Raw genomic sequence first — 20,263 nt, 5'->3', positions numbered from 1 at the left:
TGGGTACTCATACAGTGAAGTACCTACCCAGCTTTATAGAATCCTGGGTGGAAAGGGGAGGAATGCAAAGCAGGCTGGCTGATACCAGCTGAACATAATTATCAGCAAGAGGTAAAAAAGTAAAAGCAAAAGAAGAGAAAAAAAAAACTTAATATATCAGCAAACATAAAAAGGATTGAGAAACTGGAAGAGCTTGAAAACAAGGTATTAATGCATTGAAGTGTTTATTAGCAGATTAAAATGCAGTTGCAAGGTTCAGAGCAGTTAGACGACGAACTAGATGGAGGATGGAAACATGAGTTCAGCAGAATTATGTTATAGCAAAACAGAATTTGTTTTGGTTACTAGAGCAGAAGAAAATCAGGTTCATATTAAGGATTAAAAAATAATTTAAAAATTCTGGATGTGGTTAGGGAACCAGAGTTAGATCAGAAAATGCACAAGGATTCTTGAGAAAAAGCTAAAATGTTGATCATGAAGATTTCAATTACTCAGATACTGGCTACATTAGCATCAACTGTGGCACTGTGGAAGGGTGCAGGTTGCTTGGGGTAGGATAGAATTATTTCCTTACATAATTTATTAAACACTCATTATAGTTGGAGACTACACTAGAGTTAAATTTGGGAAATGAGCTGTGGTTGAAACTACAGAGCATCCGTGCTCTAGCGATGATCAGATTTGAAGTAGTTGAGGATATATAGGAAGAACAGTAACGCAAAGATATTGGGCATCAAAACTGCAAACTACTTAAAGAAATTTGCTGTGATGAATAAATCTGGAAAATCTACAAGGCATTAAAATCACATTCCCTTTCTCTTCACCTACCTGCCTGGGCCTTGGTAATAATGTCCCACATCTCTGAGAAGACACATGGTTGGGTTTCTAACCCTATCTTCATCCATAATTGGAACAATTAGTGCCATGAGCATTTAGAGCACAAATAAGTTTTAATGAAAAGTAAAATCCAAAAAAAGGTGTTAAGTCATCTCATGTATATGCTCAATTTGCTCATGAAAATGTTACTTTCTTCAATTAGAAGCTTTGAGACCAATTTTATTTTCCAACAACTCACTTCAAAGTTCACAGAAGCTATTTTCGCTGGTGGGGAGAGTCAAAGGGGAGGTATTGCCGGGGAGACGAGGAGGGAGAAACGGACATCATCAACAGTGCCAAATGACGCCTAAACAGTTTATCCAAATAGAAATGTCCTTGGTTCATTTTTGGGCTTATTTCACTCACTCTCATACAATACTGGCAATGTCATCTGGAACTGTCTTTGACTAAAAGCAAGTCAGGAAAACAACTTGGTTCTCATTTGTTCGCATGCTCTGCACATGACTAATCTGGAGTAAAAATACATTTCTCAGGAAAGATTCTCCAATCCTGTTTATTGGAATATCACAACACAGTAATCATTTTCTTCATAAATCATAAGAATAGTTTACTCCTTTCAATCCATTCAGCTGTCATACTGACATTTTGTTGGGCTGCAAAAGCACAATGTAAAAAAAAAAGTCATCAATGAGACATTGTTACACTCATTGTCACAAATCACCAATCCAAAACCAAAGTGCGTATCAATCATTCTGTACAATGGTTAAGAGAAGCTCTCTCTGAGGAAATGGAAATTATTGATTTATAGTGTGCATTGTATCCTTCAGTTGCCCAAGTTCTGTGATTAAGGTACCCAAGATTCAGTGTTGACAGTTGTGCTACTTGCAGTAATCATGTCATACAGGCATCCGATGTTGGCGACTTGCTTTTTCTTGCTTGGTTTGGAAGTTTGCCCAGTACATCGGATTCTCTGGTGCCATAGCTATGGCTGAGGCTATTAGATCCTTAAAGGTCAGAAGTGTGAAATGGGATGGTTCCTGATTAATATTCTCTTGTAGCTAAAGAAAGGATAGATACAGAACAATTCTGTGAAAGAAAAGTATTGTGATACTTGGCAACTCACGTAATGCAGTTTTTACACTTGTTTACAAATAAATCACTTTAATTCCTGAAGTACAAGGCTATGCATGCAGCATAAGGAGGAGATGGTGGCACTGTCACTGGATTTGTAATCCAGAGACCCAGGTTAATACCCTGGGGACATAAGTTCAAATGGAATTTCAATTCAATTAATTAATAAATACAGAATTGAAATCTAGTCTCAGTAATGGTGACCATGAGACTATAATTGATTGTCATAAAAGTCAATCTGGTTCATGAATGTCCTTTAAAGAAGGAAATCTGCCATCTTTACCTGGTCTGGTCTACATATGATTCCAGACTTGGACAATGTGGTTGACTCTTAACTGCCCTCTAAAATGCCTAGCTAGTCACTCAGTTAAAGGGCAATTAGGAATGGGCAACATATATGTTGGCCTTGCAAAGGAGGAATAACGCTCATGGAAATCCACATTACAATTCATGGAAGACTGTTATGCAGAACAAAACATTTAGTTACTACCGTATTAACTGTTATTGCACTGTATTGTTTCATAAGACACCATAGGTATATTTATGTCAAACAAGTGCAAGGTGTTACATTTGGCAGGACAACAGGTTCATTACTTTCTCTGTGACAAAGAGGCATGAATTGACTGTAAACAGAAAAGAGTGAATTTCCTCTTACTCCCAGCTCATTTTCCCTCTCATTTAGGGATCATAGGCCATGCATCACCACAGGCCAAGACAACATTCAGGTGGCTTACTGTTATTGGAATATATTTATTAATAGAAAACAAGGTCTATTATCCAGGAGGCTTCCATGTACTTTAGCAACCTATGGTGCCCATGATGAATGGCTGCTGGTTGACCCAAACTATTCTGTGCAACCTTGGTTGGCGATCCCAATGGGAAACATCCAAAACAGAAAGGACAATCTAAAAATTCTAGTTGAGGGAATGAGACTCTGCATTGATTCAATTTGTTTTTCAAGACCAGAGGGGTTACTCTGTAGTCCTGAATTAGTATGCCGTTAAAAATCTCAGTTACTCTTGATTGAAGATTCAAAGATTTTCACTGATTCTTATAGCAAGAATACAGCATAAATTGTTGAGGTTGTGTCAATTAAGTAATTTCTAATTGATCCAAAGTGTGTGCACTGTGGAACAACAGGGGTCACCGGTGGCAACTTTTGGATTTCTACTTTTAGCTGTGCATATGCGAATGCCAATAATAATGGTGAGCACCAAAAGCCTCTCCTCTCCTCTCTAGCATATATATCGGCACCTGGTAAAGCAGAAGGCAAAGAAACCAAAGAAATCAGAGTTCACAGCTGGTTGTTGTGTGATAATAAATACCTAGGAAGAGTAAGAGCAGCTCACGTTCTGCATCTTGCTCAGAAGTGATAATTAACGATTTTCTTTGTTCCTATATCATCTAACAACAAAATAAACAGCAGGAGTTCAGTATTCAGCATCACATCTTCCACTGTCAGATAACAAGATTGACTCATTCTGCAGGAAATTTTACAAAAGCTCGACGGGTAACTTCTGAGACATTTTGTTGTTTATTAACTTTGATGCATCTACATATTAAACTCATAGAAATGCAATTTTTTTGTTCAGTTTGTTCGTCAATATTAGCCAAACCCATTGGGGGTAAAATGGTCTGGTTCTGTGTCTTAAATACTAGGTAATATTAAGTAGCTATCATTACCTGTGCAGCGGCCATGTCTGGTTTACCAAGTGCAACAGCAACATGATGGTTCTCATCCAGCATAGTTTCCTAGTAGAAAAAAATAAAGCTCTAATCATTTATACCTTTGTACATATGAAAATGAGAGACATTAAACTAGAAGTGGGTGAATGTGCTATAATGTACCCTCATTAATATGGCCAAAGCCATCTTCATAAGTTTAGTGTCAGGACAAATTTAAAGTAGCCAAGCTAATACAAAACCTTAGTGCAAAATTATGATATAAATAAAGTACAACTAAATGCAATTCATCCATGCAATATTTCATGTGCCTATATAGAATGTACAGCACATAAACAGGTCATTCAGCCCAACGCATCCTTATTGGGTTTATTTGTAGAACACAGTGATGGACCATAAATAAATTTAGGATATATCAACAAGCTGATTAATTGAGTGAAACCAGCTATAGGGGTTGGGTTGTGGAAGAGAATGGTTAATTAACGAGATGACCAAGAGGTGAAACTGAATCAAAACAGGACTGGTTGATCCAGCCAGATAGCTTGGGGAATTGACAAGATTTAGAACACAATACCTACCAATCTGTAGGAAGGCGTATGAGCCACCTGCAGCAGAAACAGGAACCCGAGAATGTTGTCAGATTCACTCTGCTGATTGTAGCTCTGTTGTGAAAGTCAAGGAGGGATAGTGCATCACCATCTCAGTAATAAGGAGACGTCATATGTGACTTTGATTAAGACAGTTTCAGCCACATCTCTCCACTGTTTCTCACCATTCTTCAAGTGCATGTATTGTCAGATTTCTGTTCTGACATCCACACCTACATGAGCCACAACTATCTCAGATTAAACATTGGAAGACCTAAGCCATCTTAACCTCTGTCAGAAACTACTCTTTCGCACTGATTCTAGCCAAGGTTGAAAAAACCTGTACAGAACCTCTGTGTCCTATTGGATCCTAAATGACCTTCCCACCAGACATTATCTTCGCTATAAAAACCGTTTACTTTTATCCCTACCTTCTATTCACCCCAGTCCATTTGCTAAAACTGTTGTCTGTGCTTTTTTCATCTTCAAACTTAACTATTCCATTGTTGTTCTAGCTGCTCTGCTTTCCTCCACATTCTGTAATCTTCAGCTATCCAAAGCTTTGCTGCCAATGTTCTATCCCACACCGAGTTTCACTTACCTCTTACTTCCTAAACAACCACGGATTAAAGTGGTGTTGAAAAAATAATAATCTGTTCTGCTTATGGTTTGGATATTTTAATTTCTTGACTAAAATTTATGTGCTTACTGTTGAAAACCAATTTATCTAGTGTCTGAAAATATATCTCATTAAGCCTGCACAAACATATTGTCAGTCTGGATTATATAGTACTAAAGCTGATGAGGTGCACCTAAGCTAGTTGCTGGTCCACAAGATCTCAAATCTAAATTTCTTATCCTGCTTTTTAAATCACTTCACGGCCTTTTTCCACAATAACCTCCTCTCTCCATCCTATCCACTCTAGCCTGTTCAACGCTTTGCCTCAGCAATGACGGACATGCCATCAGCCATCTAGGTGGCAAGCTCTGGAATTCGTCCTCCTTTTTCAAACACTCTCTTTAATCATTCCTAACATCATTTTAATTTTGGCATCCAACATCAATTGATGATGCTTCTGTGAAGTGTTTTGTTGATGTTTTCTAGGTTAAAAGCGCAAAATACATGCAATATGTTATCATTATAGTAAGTACTTAAATTAAGTTTTGCATGTTCATTTATCCATGCTGCACTTATCCGAGAGGGCTGAGGCTTCCAAACTAGAATACAATTTCATGTGAAATTTTTATGTGCCATTGATATTTAAACATATGAGAACCCAAAATCACACAATGATATTTCATGATTGAAATTCCTATTATTTTCCACTTATTTATTTCCCTCTTTTTTTTTTAGGTGTTCCTGGGCCATGTATTAGCCTGGCTGAGATGACTTGCAGATGTCTTACTGTTATTAAAGTACATTTATTAACAGAAAACAACTGTATGATTCAAACGTTGCTATGTAACCAAGGACTAAAGTGGTGTTGAAAAAATAATGCAATAGAATCGTAGCTGCAAGATTTCTTTACACAATTAAGGTAAAAGCTGTTTTCTCTTTAAATGCAAACAATGTCCAAAATTACTTGTGCATTTTGTTCCAAACCTTAATCCTAGACGTCAGACTCATAACAGAATTGTTTGCTTACTTTTCTAAATATTCAGAAATGGACATGCTTCTAAACATTTGATAAGGTAGACACCATGCAGTATGAAATCCCCTTAAAAATCAAGCATTGCTAAAACTTTTATTGGCTGGAGCTGAAAGAGAATATTTGCACCTCATCAGCTTTAATATTATACAATCCAGACTGACAGTATGTTTATGAAGGCTTAATGAGATAAATTTTCAGACATTAGATAAATTAGTTTTCAGCAGTAAGCACATAAATTTGAGTCAGGAAATTAAAATATCCAAACCATAAGCAGAACAGATTGTTTCAAAATGATTGCCACAGTAAGTGGAAAATTGAATGCAGGTCTAAATGAAAAAGCAAGACAATAGTCACAAAGTAGGAGGTAGAAAAATTCATGGAGTGGATTGGACATGCTTAATGCTAAAACTGTCATCAATCCAGCTCTGTTTAAAGTAGTTTATCAATGTTTTTTCCTACCTGCCATGGAAGGTGGCCTAAGAGGAAGGTTCAGAGTGGCCGCAATGTCAGCAAATAATAAATCAGGGTGTAAATTAAGGAATAGTTTACCAGAAAGACTGCTCAGCTACTAAGCTAGTTCAATTGAAGGAGAATCACAACAGCTTAATGATCTCTATGTGGCACAGGTGTCAGCTGTTTCATCAGTGAATTTTGTAAAGCGCTTTTCAATGTGTTTTACCTTGCTCAATATACCACAGTCATATTGTTGGAGCAATAAAAAGCAAATGAAAGAAAATGTATATTGTACCTTTCATTACAAGGAACTACAAAGAACAATTAAATAAATGACCAGTGAATCTATTAATAGAAAGCTAGAACAGCAACAGTGTGTAAAAAAAGGGACAACTGGAGTCATATTGCAATAAAAATTCCTCAGTGAGGTTCTCATGAACAATTCAAAATGTTAGTTACCACATGTTCCATAGGGGGTAATAGGTATGTCTCCACGAATGAAGTTGGCCAACATGTAAACTCGATTAAATGTTTTGGTAGTGTTGCAGTACAAATCTCATCACAATCCAAATATGTTAAGAGTACAAAAGTCATGTTTTTTAAAGACAAAACCTTTGCTCTATTGTGGATATTGTTAATAATTAACTTCTAGCATTTTCCATTCTACCGACCAAGATAATGATTGTGAAAACAGTTGATTTAGTATAAAACTGTTTTTTTTAGGGCCAGAGAGATTGTTCAGCAACAATTATGTCATAGCACAATGTAAAACAAAAGTTGGCCCTCAATCAACAAGATACAACTTTTCCCAAGGGTTTTTACAGTATGACTAATAGCATAAAACATGGAAGTTCAGGTCAAATCAAATGATTTCCATCTGCGGGGTTTTCAATAGCACATCTTGGGGAGCATAAGGGAATCAATCACTGATAGCAGTCTGGATTTGTGAGTTTCATTAAGCAAGTGCAGGGTCAGAAGTTCCAGCTACTTTCACAGTTTTAATGACAGTGAATGCTGACAATTTTGACATCAGATTCTGGGCCATTAAATTGTAGAGAGGAGTGAAAACATCAGGAGAGATTTCCATGGAATTGCTTTCATTCATCTCCCACGAGTTTCTTTCAACATGGCATAAGTCTGGCAATAGGTGCTTCATTGGTAACAGGTGGGTGCACATTTGTATGTTGGAATGACGCAGTAATTACATTATGTTGCCTTTCATTTTGAAGAATAATTTCCCCTGGAGTAACTGTGCAAAATTAAACAATTATAAGATAATATGAGAAACAACCAGTGATTGCTTTAATTATTCCATGTTAATATTTTTGAGTAGTATTTGCCTGTCACAACTGATCATTGCATTTCAATGACAGGCAATTACTTGGTGATTTTATTACCATATGTCTGAACATTGCGAGCTCGATTTTATTTAAACTTCTGAGGGTATTAATTCCTTTTTTATTCTCTTAGGCTGTACATCACCTGCGCTCAGGTGTTGCAGTCCCAGTTTTTCATTCATGCTTCGCTGATCTGGTGATGACATTCCCAGTGACAAGGAGCCTAGTCTCTGCTCTGGTTGGCACTCCAGTAAACATAATCATAAGCTGATAGCCCAGGCCATTAGGTCCCACATGCTGGTATCAGTGTCACTTCTTGTATCCTTCAATTGCTCTATACTTTAATCCTAATCTTTCATTTCAACTAATAAATTATCTTTTAAATAATGTTTTTGCCTATCTCAATGGAAACTTGGCAATGCATTCCACATTTTCATCACTTGCATGTGAAAATAATTCTTAATTTTTCTTTTGTTCTTCCAGTGATAATCCTGTGTCTATCCACTGGCTGCTACTGATTTGTGAAATGAAGAAAACAATATTTCATTATTTATCCTGCCAACATCTTGAAAATGTATCCTCAAAATCTTTCATGTAACTTATCTATCACAGTAAAAAAAAACATCCCCAAGTTTAAGCCTTTCCTCATAACTGTAGACCCTCGTTGCAAGTAAAAGGTAGTTGAATCTTCATTACAACTTTATCAAGGCCCACAGAATCCGTATGGTCAGAGTTAAGACACATTAAGGATGCTCTCACACTACTGGGTGTGTTACATAACCAACCAAGTAATGGAAAAGGTATGGAGAAGCAAATTTACAGCAAAATTTCAGATGATAAAAAATAGGGTAATGACGATGAGTGACTTTAATCACCTTAATATAGACAGGGATAGTAATAATGCAAAGGGCAGAGAGGGAAAGGTTTCTGAAATGTGCTCAGGAGAATTTCCTTGATCAGGAAGAAACAAGGAAGGAGATATTGCTGAATCTTGTTCTGGGGAAGAGATTGATTAAGTGGATTGAATGCCAGTGGGAGAACATTTGGTTAACAGTGATCATAGTATATCATTAGGTTTAGATTAGCTATGGAAAAGGTCAAGGAGCAATACTTAGTTGGAGGAGGGTTAATTTCAGTCAGAGAGAACTGATCTAGCCCAGATAAATTGAGATAAAGATTGGAGACAAAAATATCCTGAAACAATGGCCTGCCATTAAAGATGAGATTGTGTGGCTAAATCAAGATACTTTCCCACAAGAGGGAACGGTAGGGCAAACGAAACAACAGCATCCTTTATGATGAAAGAGGATAAGAAAGGTGAAGCAGAAGAAAGGTGCATGTCACTAATGGACTTCCGAAAGATATCTTATAAAGGTCCATGTAATAGGCATGCCAACAAAACTGAAGCTTGTGGAATAAAAGAGACAGTTGGAGCATGGATAACAAGTTGGCTGAATGACATGAAACAGAGAAGTGGTGAATGGTTGTTTTACAGACTTGGGGAAAGATGTGCACTGTGGTTACCCAGGGGCTGCTACTAGGACTACTCCCTGATCTATATATTAATGAGCTGGTCTTGAGTGTGGAGGGTACAATTTCAAAATGTATAGATGACAAAACTTGGAAGTATTCATAGAATCATGGAACCCTACAGTGCATGAGGAGGCCATTCGGCCCATCGAGTCTGCACCGACCATAATCCCACCCAGACCCTATCCCCATGCATTGACCCTAGCTAGTCCCCCTGACACTAAGGGGCAATTTAACACAGACAATCCACCTAACCCGCACATCTTTGGACTGTGGGAGAAAACCGGAGCACCCGGAGGAAACCCACGCAGACACGAGGAGCACGTGCAAACTCCACACAGACAGTGACCCAAGACGGGAATCGAATCCGGGTCCCTGGCGCTGTGAGGCAGCAGTGCTAACCACTGTGCCACCGTGCCGCCCTGTAAACTGTGATGTCTGTTTCATGTCATTCAGCCAACTTGTTATCCATGCTCCAACTGTCTCTTTTATTCCACGAGCTTCAGTTTTGTTGGCATGCCTATTACATGGACCTTTATAAGATGTCTTTCCGAAGTCCATGAAAGTCCTATTGCAAACTGTGATGAGGATAGTGACAAACTGCGAAAGAGCTCAGACAGGCTGGTGGAATGGATGGACATGTGGCAGATGAAATTTAATGCAAAGAAGTGTGAAATTATACATTTTGGTTGGATGAAAAAAGAAAGGCAATATAAATTAATCAGTACAATTCTAGAGGGAGTGCTGGAGCTGAGACCTTGAGGTATAAATGCATCTTTCACTAAGTGACAGGGCAGGTTGAGAAAGCAATTATAAAAAGGCATCCAGCATCCTGGGCTTTATAAATAGAGGTGTGAATACAAAAGTAAGAAAGTTATAATGAACCTTTCTAAAACAGTGGTTCAGCCTCAACTGGAGTGTTGCATAACACAGTTCAGGAACGATGCAAGAGCTTCAGAGAAGGTGCAGGAAAGATTTGAGAATGGTTCCAGAGATGAGGGGACTTCAGATACATCGATAGATTGGAGAAGCTGAGTTGCTTTCCTTAAAGAGAAGCTTGCGAGGTGATTTGATAGCAGTGTTCAAAATCACGAGGCATCTATATGAGTGGATAGAAATTGTTCTTGATGACAGAAGGATAGAGAACTGGAGGACACCAAATTAAGATAAACAGTAAAAGAATCAATGGAAAACATTTTAAGACAGCGACTGGTTGGGGTCTGGAATGTGCTGCCGGAGTATGTGGTGGAGGCAGACTCAATCATGGCTTTCAAAAGCAAACTGGATAAGTACCCGCAGGGGAAAAAATGCAGGACAGTGGGAAAAGGAAGGGAGTGTGGGAATAACTGAATTGTTCTTGCATAGCTGGTACAAATAAAATGGGTCAAACGGTCTCCTTCTGTGTTGTAAGCATTTTATGATCGGAAGGGGAAAAGAGGGGGCAGGGAGGTGATGGCCAATTGGTGAGAAGTTAGGAAAGAATACAGAAAAGAGGAAACATAGGTCAAGGCAGTTGGTAATAAAACAGCAAAATGAATTAAGTAAAGATGCACTATTTATTATTTTAAAGCAGCTGTCACAGTTCTAGTATTTTCCATTTTCCCATGCGATAGATCCAGAACAGAATCATTTCTGCAATGTGCTTCAAAGTTGAAACTTACTTCAAAGGGATGAATTTCTCAGGACAACGTCATGCTGGGATATGATTCAGAAATAAAATGCAGTGTTTAGCTGGATGGACTCGGAACACATTTCATTAAAATATTTTCCAGCATAGATTTGCACCATAGGGATTCATTGCCTTCTTGCATGGAGCATGGTGGGGGGTGGGGAAAGGGGTGTTACAACATCCAGGCAGATGTGATCGGCAGCTTTACTGGCTAGCACAAAGCTGGCAGAGAAAAATGACTTAACGTATGGACAGGAAATTATGTAATTTTTCACCAGCGAGAGAGCAATCAGCTTTTTGCTGAAGGTAAAGCAGTGAGAAAGGTTAAAAGACAAAAACAACAACTTGTATTTATATAAGAGGAAAACCAGTTTTTTAAGATAAAGTGATTCACTTTAAGTGTCACTTGTCAAATCTGACTCAAATATAAATTGTGCGTTTTTTTTTCATGGGATGTGAGCTTCACTAGCATTTGTTGCCCAACCCTAATTGCCTTTGAGAAGGTGGTGGAAAGCCCCCTTTCTTAAACCAATACAATCAATTTGGTGTAGGTACATCCACAGTGCTGCTAGCAAGGGAGTACCAGGAATTTGACCTAGTAATGGTATAGGAACGGTGATATACTTCCAAGTAAGGGGAATTTGCAGGTGGCGGCGTTTCCATGCATCTCCCGTTCTTATCCTTCTGGGTGTTTGGGGTTACAGCTTTGGAAAGTGCTGTCAAATGATCCTTAGCGAGTTGCAGCAGCGGATTTTATGGATGATATACACTGCTGCCATTATGTGTGTGAGTGAATGTTTAAGGTGGTGGACGTGGTGTTAATCAAGCAGGTCACTTTGTCCTGATGGTGTCAAGCTTCTTCAGAGTTGTTGGAGTGGCACTTATCCAAGCAAGTGGAGAGAATTCCATCACACTCCTGACTTGTAGATGATGGACAGGCTTTGGGGAGTCAGGAGGTGAGTCATTCGTCACAGAACTCTCAGCCTCTGACTTGCTCTTGCAGTCACAATATTTATAAGATTCAGAATCTTTAAATCTTCATGTACCATGTTCTGAGACTCGGTAATAAATGGTCAATTTGCAGGGTTTGGGTTATATTTTCCTTCATTTGCTTTTAAATGAAAAAATTCAACACCAGGCATTAATCAAAGTGCATATGCTGGGCTGCATGGCACAATACTGCAGAGAAGCTATATTGCAGTAAATGCTGTTCTTCAGGTGAGATGTCAAATGGAACTCATGCTTCTGATTAATGGGAACCTCTAGGATATTGAGTGGAGGATAGTTAGATTCTCCCTTGTGAGAGGTGTTAATTGCCTGACACTTGTGTGGCACGGATGTCTCTTGCCAATTATCAGCAAATGCCTGAATGTTGCTCCAAGTCTTGTTGCATGTGGATGTGGACTGTTTCAGAATATAATGAGTCTCAAATAGTACTGAACGTGCGTAATTATTCCCACTTCTCATCTTATGGTGGAGAGAAGGGCATTTCGATGAAGCTGCTGACGATGGCTGTACCAAGAACATTGCCTGTGGCATTTCTACAGTGATATCCTGGGACTGGGATGATTGGCCTCCAACAACCCACAGTCATCATCCTTCGTGCTAGATATGACCAGAAGTTTCACTGTCTTCAAGGATCAGCTTCCTTGATCCCACATTTGTCAAATGCTGACTTGATGTCAAGAGTATTCACTCTTTCCTCATCTCTGGAATTCAACTCTTTTGTCCATGTTTGGAATTATGCTGTAATGAGATCTGGAACCCAGTGCCCCCAGCAGAACCCAAACTAACCATGAATAAGCAGGTTATTGCTGGGTAAGTGCCGCTTGATAACACCATTATAAATTCAAGGGAGATCATTAAATTCTTTTTAAAAATTCAAACTTCCAATTATTAACTGAAAGAATTATGCCACAAGGTTTCAAGTTATAAACAACAAAATTTACTATACAAAAGTTAAACAAAGTACTAACTTAACTGTATTTTTCATGAACCCATACCTTAAACTTGAAAATCTTAACAGGATTACTCCTTGTTTTACTCAAAAGCATCCCCGTACATGACAGGATCTTGAGGGTTCCTTCACTTCTCTTGGGACCAAACCAAGGTGTACCATAGCTTTCAGGAATCCATTTTGATTCTCCGCAGTCTCCCTGCAATGTTTTCTCAGGTATGGGATTTCTTGAGGTCCTTTCACTCGCATCCAAATAAGTAACACAGACTGCAGCAGTTCAAGGTAGCAGCTCATCACAAGATCAAGGACAATTAGGGATGGCCAATAGCTACTAGCCTAGCCAATGATGCCCACATCCTGTGAAAGAATTAAAAAAAACCCTGCAAAGAACCGGTTGAGGTTGACAAGTTTTCTATCCATCCTGCAGACGATGTACACTCCACTAGGAAGCTTGTTCTTGACAAGGTGAAGGATGGTGGCGATGAAGGTGGAAAAAAAGTGTGGGGGTGATGAAGCATTCCTGCTTGACCTTGAAGGCTTTTGTCTTATTTCCCATTGGTGAGGACTGTTGCTAACATCTTGTTGTGGAGGAGTCGGAGGACGTTGATGAATTTCTCTGGACAATCGGACTTTGACAGTGTCGTCCATAGCACTTCCCTATTGATGAGTCAAAAGCCTTGGTCAGATCGATGAAGGGCATGTAGAACAAAGAACAGTACAGCACAGGAACAGGCCCTTCGGCCCTCCAACTCCGATCATGTTGTCCTATCTAGACCAACTGCCTGCATCCCTCTATTCCCGTCTGTTCATATGTCTATCCAGATAAGTCTTAAATGTCGCTAACTTATTTGCCTCAACCACCTCACTTGGCAGTGCATTCCAGGCTCCACCACTCTCCGCATAAAAGACTTACCCCGCACATCTCCACTGAACCTTTCCCACCTTACCTTGAACTCGTGTCTCCTTGTGATTGTCATTTCTGCCCTGGGAAAAAGCTTCCAACTGTTCACTCTTTCTTCCCCCTCATAATTTTATAAACTTCGATCAGGTTGTTCCTCAGCCTCCGACTCTCCAAGGAGAATAATCCCAGTTTATTCAATCTCTCCTGATAGCTAATACCCTCTATACCAGGCAACATCCTGGTAAACCTTTTCTGCACTCTCTCCAAAGCCTCCACATCCTTCTGGTAGTGTGGAGGTTTGTAACTGTATAGCTGTTTCCTGGTCTTGTGGCCGATGGTTTCTTCACAGCTTGAGATGATGGCTGTCTTCAGCTCTTTACAGTTTTTCTCCACTCCATTAGAATGAACACTCTGGAGATTTTGGAGAAGACATTGTTGGAAGTTCACTAACATGCCTGACTCCTGAAGCTGCTCAACATTAATCTTTTTTCTGAGCTGTTTCTTCATCTTCCACTGCTTCTGGTGGTATTTGATGGACATAGGGGAGCGGATGAGCTGTGGTCTGTCCAGCAGTTATCTGCACTGGTCATTGTTTTGGTGATGAAGGCATCCTTTTGATCTCGGGATCAGACGATTACGAAGTCGATCATGTGCTCATACTTTGATTGTGGATGTCTCCACAAAGTCTTGAACTTGTCAATTTTGACCGAACTGTGTGTTAGTGATGACAAGCTGGTGTTCCGAGCATTTGGTGAGCAAGAGAACCCCACTGGAATTGCAGTTCTCAACTCCCTCCTTTCCAATGGTTCCTTTCCAGAGTTGGGAATCCTTTCCAACCCTGGCATTGAAGTCTTCAAGGAAGAATTTCTTATATTCCTTAGGAATGTTGGGGAGTATGGTATCCTTGGTTAGAGGTGAAGCTAGTTCTGGGGCAGGAGTCTTCAGTGTATAGCCAGGATGTTGTCAGGGATCCATAGTCTTTGTTATACTGAATACTGGTTTTACTGAGAAACTCTGATTATACTTCACTGTGGAAGAAGGCAGCTTAAAATTTGATGCAAATATTGTTTTTTTTAATGTTAACACAATCTGTCTTTGGAGAGATTCAATAGAAATGTGCACAAGGACATGAATTTCCAATTAGACAGACAGGAAATTTTATTATTTGATCCCCAAGTTATTCTACCAATCAAATAGAGACATCGCAATTTAGGCATCTTTAAAAAAGGAAACAAAAAAAACTGAAAAGAGTGTCTCAACACAAGAAAATATCTACAACAGTATTATACAGATTAGGGAGAGACTGCACTAAATAAGTTACAGGAAGTTCGCAATGGCATTGTAAAATGAACGAAATTGGGGATAAATCTGTCAAAATGGCTTAAAAATAGTGTTGATGAATTGATGGGTGCATAACAGCAACAGAATTAAATAAAAAGCAGTTGTCTAATTTCATGATCCATATGTTTTAGAAGTATAACTTTTAGTGGGGATTGAAGTTTTAAAAGTAAGGAAACTGAATTAAAATCAGGTATCTGGAAATAGATAAATGAACAGCAGACTTCAATTGTGGTAATAATAGAAACACTGGGTTTCTACTATGTGAAAGGAACAAACAGGGGGCTTTTGTTTATCTTGTGGCTGGTTAACACAAACAGTGTGGTTTCCGCAATTCTGTTTGGGACTGAGACTTGCAGCTCCATGTAAATTCAATGTGGATTTTTTAAACCATTAATTCTGGGTATACTGCACAAGGACTCTGTTTTAGTGGCTAATATTAATTGATATGCAACACGGAACACCACTCAATGCAACTGCTGTCATTGAGATTCATTTTGAGAGCAAGTTGCATATTTGTAGTGATATTCATGCTGATTAATACTTTTGACCATTTTGTGAACATTCTGCAATTGTCATAGTATCTAATACATCTTGAATTGAAATAGGTCTGGCAGCATCTGGCAGCAAGAGAAATGGAGTTAATGTTTTGATTTGATTCATTATTGTCACATGTATTAGCATATATTAAAAAGTATTGTTTCTTGCGTGCTATACAGACAAAGCATACCGTGCATAGAGAAGGAGACGAGAGAGTGCAGAATGTAGTGTTACAGTCACAGCTAGGGTGTAGAGAAAGATCAACTTAATGCAAGGTAGGTCCATTCAAAAGTCTGATGGCAGCAGGGAAGAAGCTGTTCTTGAGTCGGTTGTTACGCGACCTCAGACTTTTGTATCTTTTTCCCGATGGAAAAAGGTGAAAAAGAGAATGTCTGGGGTGCGTGGGGTCCCTGCTTTGCCAAGGCAGCAGGAAGTGTAGACAGAGTCAATGGATGGGAGGCTGGCTTGCGTGATGTATTGGGCTACATTTACAACCTTTTGTAGTTTCTTGTGGTCTTGGGCAGAGCAGGAACCTACCAAGCTGTGATACAACCAGAAACAATGCTTTCTATGGTGCACCTGTAAAGGTTGGTGAGAGTTGTAGCTGACATGCCAAATTTCCTTAGTCTTCTGAGAAAGTAGAGGCGTTGGTGGGCTTCCTCAACTATAGTGTCGGCATGGGGGGATCAGGACTCAAAACCAATGTTTTGAGTCAACTATGAGTCTTCTTCTGACCTGCTGAGTTTTTCCAGCTTCTGTAGTATTTTCCTTTATTACACCTTGAACTGATATAGACATGACTTTGAAAACACTCAAGCTCAAGGATAATCACTTTCAAGAATAAACAAATACGGGATTTGCAGTGAATATTCTAAATTTCTCTAAAAATCTCTTACATTATGAAAACTAAATCCAAAAAAGACTTTTCATATTTCCTGTAATTAATATAACCATTTCACATTGGAATGTGCAATCAAACTTAATCGATAAAGATAAATGTCTTCATCCTGAAAACTTTGATTTATATGGAAAGAGAAATGTAAGATTTATTTAGTTACAAGTCGAGTTTTCTGACAAACGTTATGAACGACACACAGCATTTGTGGCCATATGATGCTGTAAGGGTGCCAGTAATTGCTAACTAAAATAGGTAGGAAATGGGAAATGTCAACACAGGAAGACTAAATATATCTAAATTGTCACAGTTTATTACTAGCGAATGTAAATTATATTTTCTGCACGGCAGTGTTTTTCCTGCAGAACAGCTGGTCTCCTGATATTAACACAAGATGATAGCTCTGTGCACATTTTCTTTCTCTCCATTACATTTAACTAACTTCCAATATGACTGTGTCAGCTGTGGCTCAGTGGAGCAGTCTAACTTCTGACTCAGAACGTTTTGTGTTCAAGTCCCACTGCAAGCATGCGATCAATGCAGTGCGGCAGGGTTGCTGCGCTGTCAGCACTCTTTTTTGGATGAGATCTTAATGTACTCAGGCAGATGTAGCATATACTTGACACTTCTCAAAGAAAAGAAGGGAATTCGCTTCACAGACCAATATTTATCCTTCTCGTGGATGTCACTGAAATAGATTATCTGGTCATTGCTGTTGTAGGAGCTTGCTGTGCACAAACGGGTCTCTACTGAGATCATAACAATATTTCTATAGTGCATCACTGGATAGCACATTAGTGATACGTCAGATTTATTAAGTGTCTAAAAGTTCCACTTTTGTGTACTAAGTAAGCAAAGGAATTTTTCATGACATTTGATTTAAATATGTTGCAATTTAATAACTTGTATTTAATAGTATATCAAATGTTGAAAACCATCCCAAACCTTTTCACAGAAACCAACTAAACAGATAGCAGGAGGGTTCATTTTAAATTTGATCTGATGAGATGACTTTGAAGGAGGAGAGGTGGTAGTGAGATGGAGGTTTAAGGAAGGAATTTGTAGACAGCTGAAAGTACTGCCATTAATGGTGAGGCGAAAGGAGGGGAGGCCAGAGACCCAGGACTTGGAGGAAGAGAGTGTTTTGGAGAGGGAGGTTTCAAGGCTGGAGGTTACAGATATAAGGGGTGATTTTCAGCCCGGATTAGCTGGCAAGATCGCATTTCCTAAGCCCCTCACCGGTGACGTCATGTCCACAAAGGGCGAGAACATAATTTTAATGTTTTTACATACATTTTAACATAATTACCGAACACCCCACCACATGATTCCCCCTCTAAAGATTCAAACCTCGCTGACATGACACAAGAGCTCCTGATATCTCCGTGGTGGGGGCAGGGGGCAAGTTTAACTTTAGTGCTGATCTTTTGCATCCTTTAAAGATGGTGCCTCGATCTCTATCAGGCCCCGCCCTGCCAGGCTGATGGCGTAAACCACGCCCCCAGATTTGGTTTTGTCAGAGTGGTTCTGGATCTGATCTGAAAACTCGGTTGTGCATCTGGAGAGATACGTGCCAGTTTTGAGTCAGGCCTGACACACTGACAAATTATGGGAAAATTCCGCACATAGGGCGGAATTTGATTGAGATTAAGGAGGGATTTAAGGACAATGGTAACTTTAAATTTGTAGAGTTGGATGCCAGGGAGTCAATGTAAATGAGTAAGGAGATGTGTGGAGTGTGGGGCTTCATGCAGAATAGGAAACAAGTTGCAGAACTTTGGATGAGTTAGGGTTAAATTTGTAGCTGAAGTTAACCGTACTTTTATAGGCAATCAGGAATGATAAAAGGTCATTCTAGATGCCATTTACAGATCATTGATCTCAGGACGGAGCACACAAAGTGGGTGTAAATTCTCAAAAGCTTCCATCCCTCACTCTCTCAAGAAAATAGTCAGAATTAACAAGGATCTTCAACAAGTTGATCATTAGTAAAAGTCACATTACTTTGTTTAATCTGTATTATGTAACCTTACCTCGAATGTCCATTCTTCTTCTTTGTCTCCATCCAAAAACATGATTGTTTCCTTGGAGATCTGCCCTACTCGCATATGTAATGGTGATGCATGGAACTCGATTCTCTGTAGACTAAATCCTACTCCAACTCCTATTGCCTTTAAAAAGCTTTCTTTCAACGCCTGGAAAGCAAAGAATTGAAACTTGAAAATATTGGGTATTTTCTAAATTGAAAATTAATTATATATAAATAAACTTTGACAGTAAAATGAATCTTATAGTCGCATGAAATTATTTAGTATGATATATGGTACATAAACAAAGTGATTAATTATTTTAATATCAATATTTAAGTAACACCTAGAAAATTATCCACAACATAACAGTACAGTCGAATTATGTAGTTTCTGCACAAATACAGGTCATTTAGTCTAAATGATCCATGCTGGGGTTTATGCTCCATATGAACCTTTAGCACCCTCTAACTGGGTTTAAGCAACTGTGTCAGGAGATAATCAGATAAAACAAAGTTCACCAGAGAACAAGGAAGAACAAATAACATTACAGTAGGAAACAGTAAGATAATAGGAAAGGTCAGAGTAAAAGGGAATGCAATATGGTTTAAATTAGGTTTAATGTGCATATGTGTGAATGCGCAGAGTGTGGTAAATAGGATTAGTGAGTTGCAGGCACAGACAATCACTTGAGAATATGATGTTATGGTGATAACGGAGACCTGGTTCAAAGAAAGGCAGGACTGGGTACTAAATAATCTTGGATACAATGTGTATAGGAAAGATGGGAAAGAAAGGAGATGGGGTAGTGGTATTACAGAGAACATTATAGTGCTGGAGAAAATGTCTAGAGGGGTCAAGGATAGAATCTATTTGATTAGAACTAAGAAACAACGAACGCAGCATTACATTGCTGCAAATACTGTACAGGCCACTACATAGCAGAAAAGATATAGAGGTTCTATAGATATAGAGTTCCTATGATTCTATGACAAATTCACAAGGAAATTACAGAGGGGTACAAGAATTGTAAAGTAATTATAATGGGGGAATTTAATTAGCTCTAATTTAGGGTGGGACAGCAGAAGTGTCATGGAACACTAACAGCATGGTGGGCAGAATTTCTGGAATATGATTAGAAGATTTTTCATATTGTTACTGTACTGATCACAGCTCAATAGATCTGACAGCTGGGATTGCAGAGCCTGCTGTACGGTCATTAGTAATCTAGAATCCAAAAGAGAAGTGTCAGGTTAGATGAGGAAAATCATGGTCCCAACCAAACAGAACTAGCAGGCTAACACATTCCAAGAAATTAAAATTGAAGTAATTTTATAACAGTTAGCATTTGTCATGTTAATAGACTAGTCACTTTTTATGAGTAGTTTAACATTGTAGCTTGATATAAAGTTTTTTTTAAACAGTGTTGGAATAAATATAGCTCTGATTTGATCACAACTCATCCAATGGAAAAAGTGGGCAGTCAAAATAGTCAATTTTGACATACCACACCACTCCCGCCAAAAAAACAGCCGACTGCCATTTCAAGTTGGGAGCTGACTCATTAATCAACATAAATCAGAATCCTATTACGTAATTTTAACTGGGCTGGTTAGAAGTCCAGCCACAAAAGTGGACATAGAATACAAGCATAATAAGTTAATGATAAGTTTGTAGAATGGTGGCCAGATTAGGGCAATCAGTATGGGTGTCTCATTATAGAGAA

The 20,263-nt window shown here is 38.8% G+C and overlaps 1 protein-coding gene across 4 annotated transcripts in view; it reads right to left on the bottom strand.

Annotated features, from left to right (window-relative positions):
• Positions 1–208: 208 nt before the first annotated feature.
• Positions 209–20,263, bottom strand: part of aasdhppt (aminoadipate-semialdehyde dehydrogenase-phosphopantetheinyl transferase) — a 52,140-nt gene continuing 32,085 nt past the window's right edge. Inside the window, exons 4-7 of one of the 4 annotated variants that reach the window (XR_013498882.1) lie at positions 18,544–18,705; positions 3,652–3,720; positions 3,294–3,372; positions 209–1,895 (exon numbers count right to left, since the gene is read on the bottom strand). Coding sequence is in view for 2 of the 4 variants with exons in the window: in XM_078222034.1 (XP_078078160.1) it covers positions 1,734–1,895; positions 3,652–3,720; positions 18,544–18,705 (393 nt within the window). In the remaining 2 variants the exon portion in view is untranslated. Of the gene's footprint in view, positions 1,924–3,293; positions 3,373–3,651; positions 3,721–18,543; positions 18,706–20,263 lie in introns of all 4 variants that reach the window. The other 3 variants (XR_013498883.1, XM_078222035.1, XM_078222034.1) reach the window with 3 other exon arrangements.

This window comes from Mustelus asterias, chromosome 10, assembly GCF_964213995.1.
Source record: "Mustelus asterias chromosome 10, sMusAst1.hap1.1, whole genome shotgun sequence".
In the NCBI taxonomy this organism is placed as follows: Eukaryota; Metazoa; Chordata; class Chondrichthyes; order Carcharhiniformes; family Triakidae; genus Mustelus; species Mustelus asterias.
This window is presented reverse-complemented; position numbering and strand designations above follow the sequence as displayed.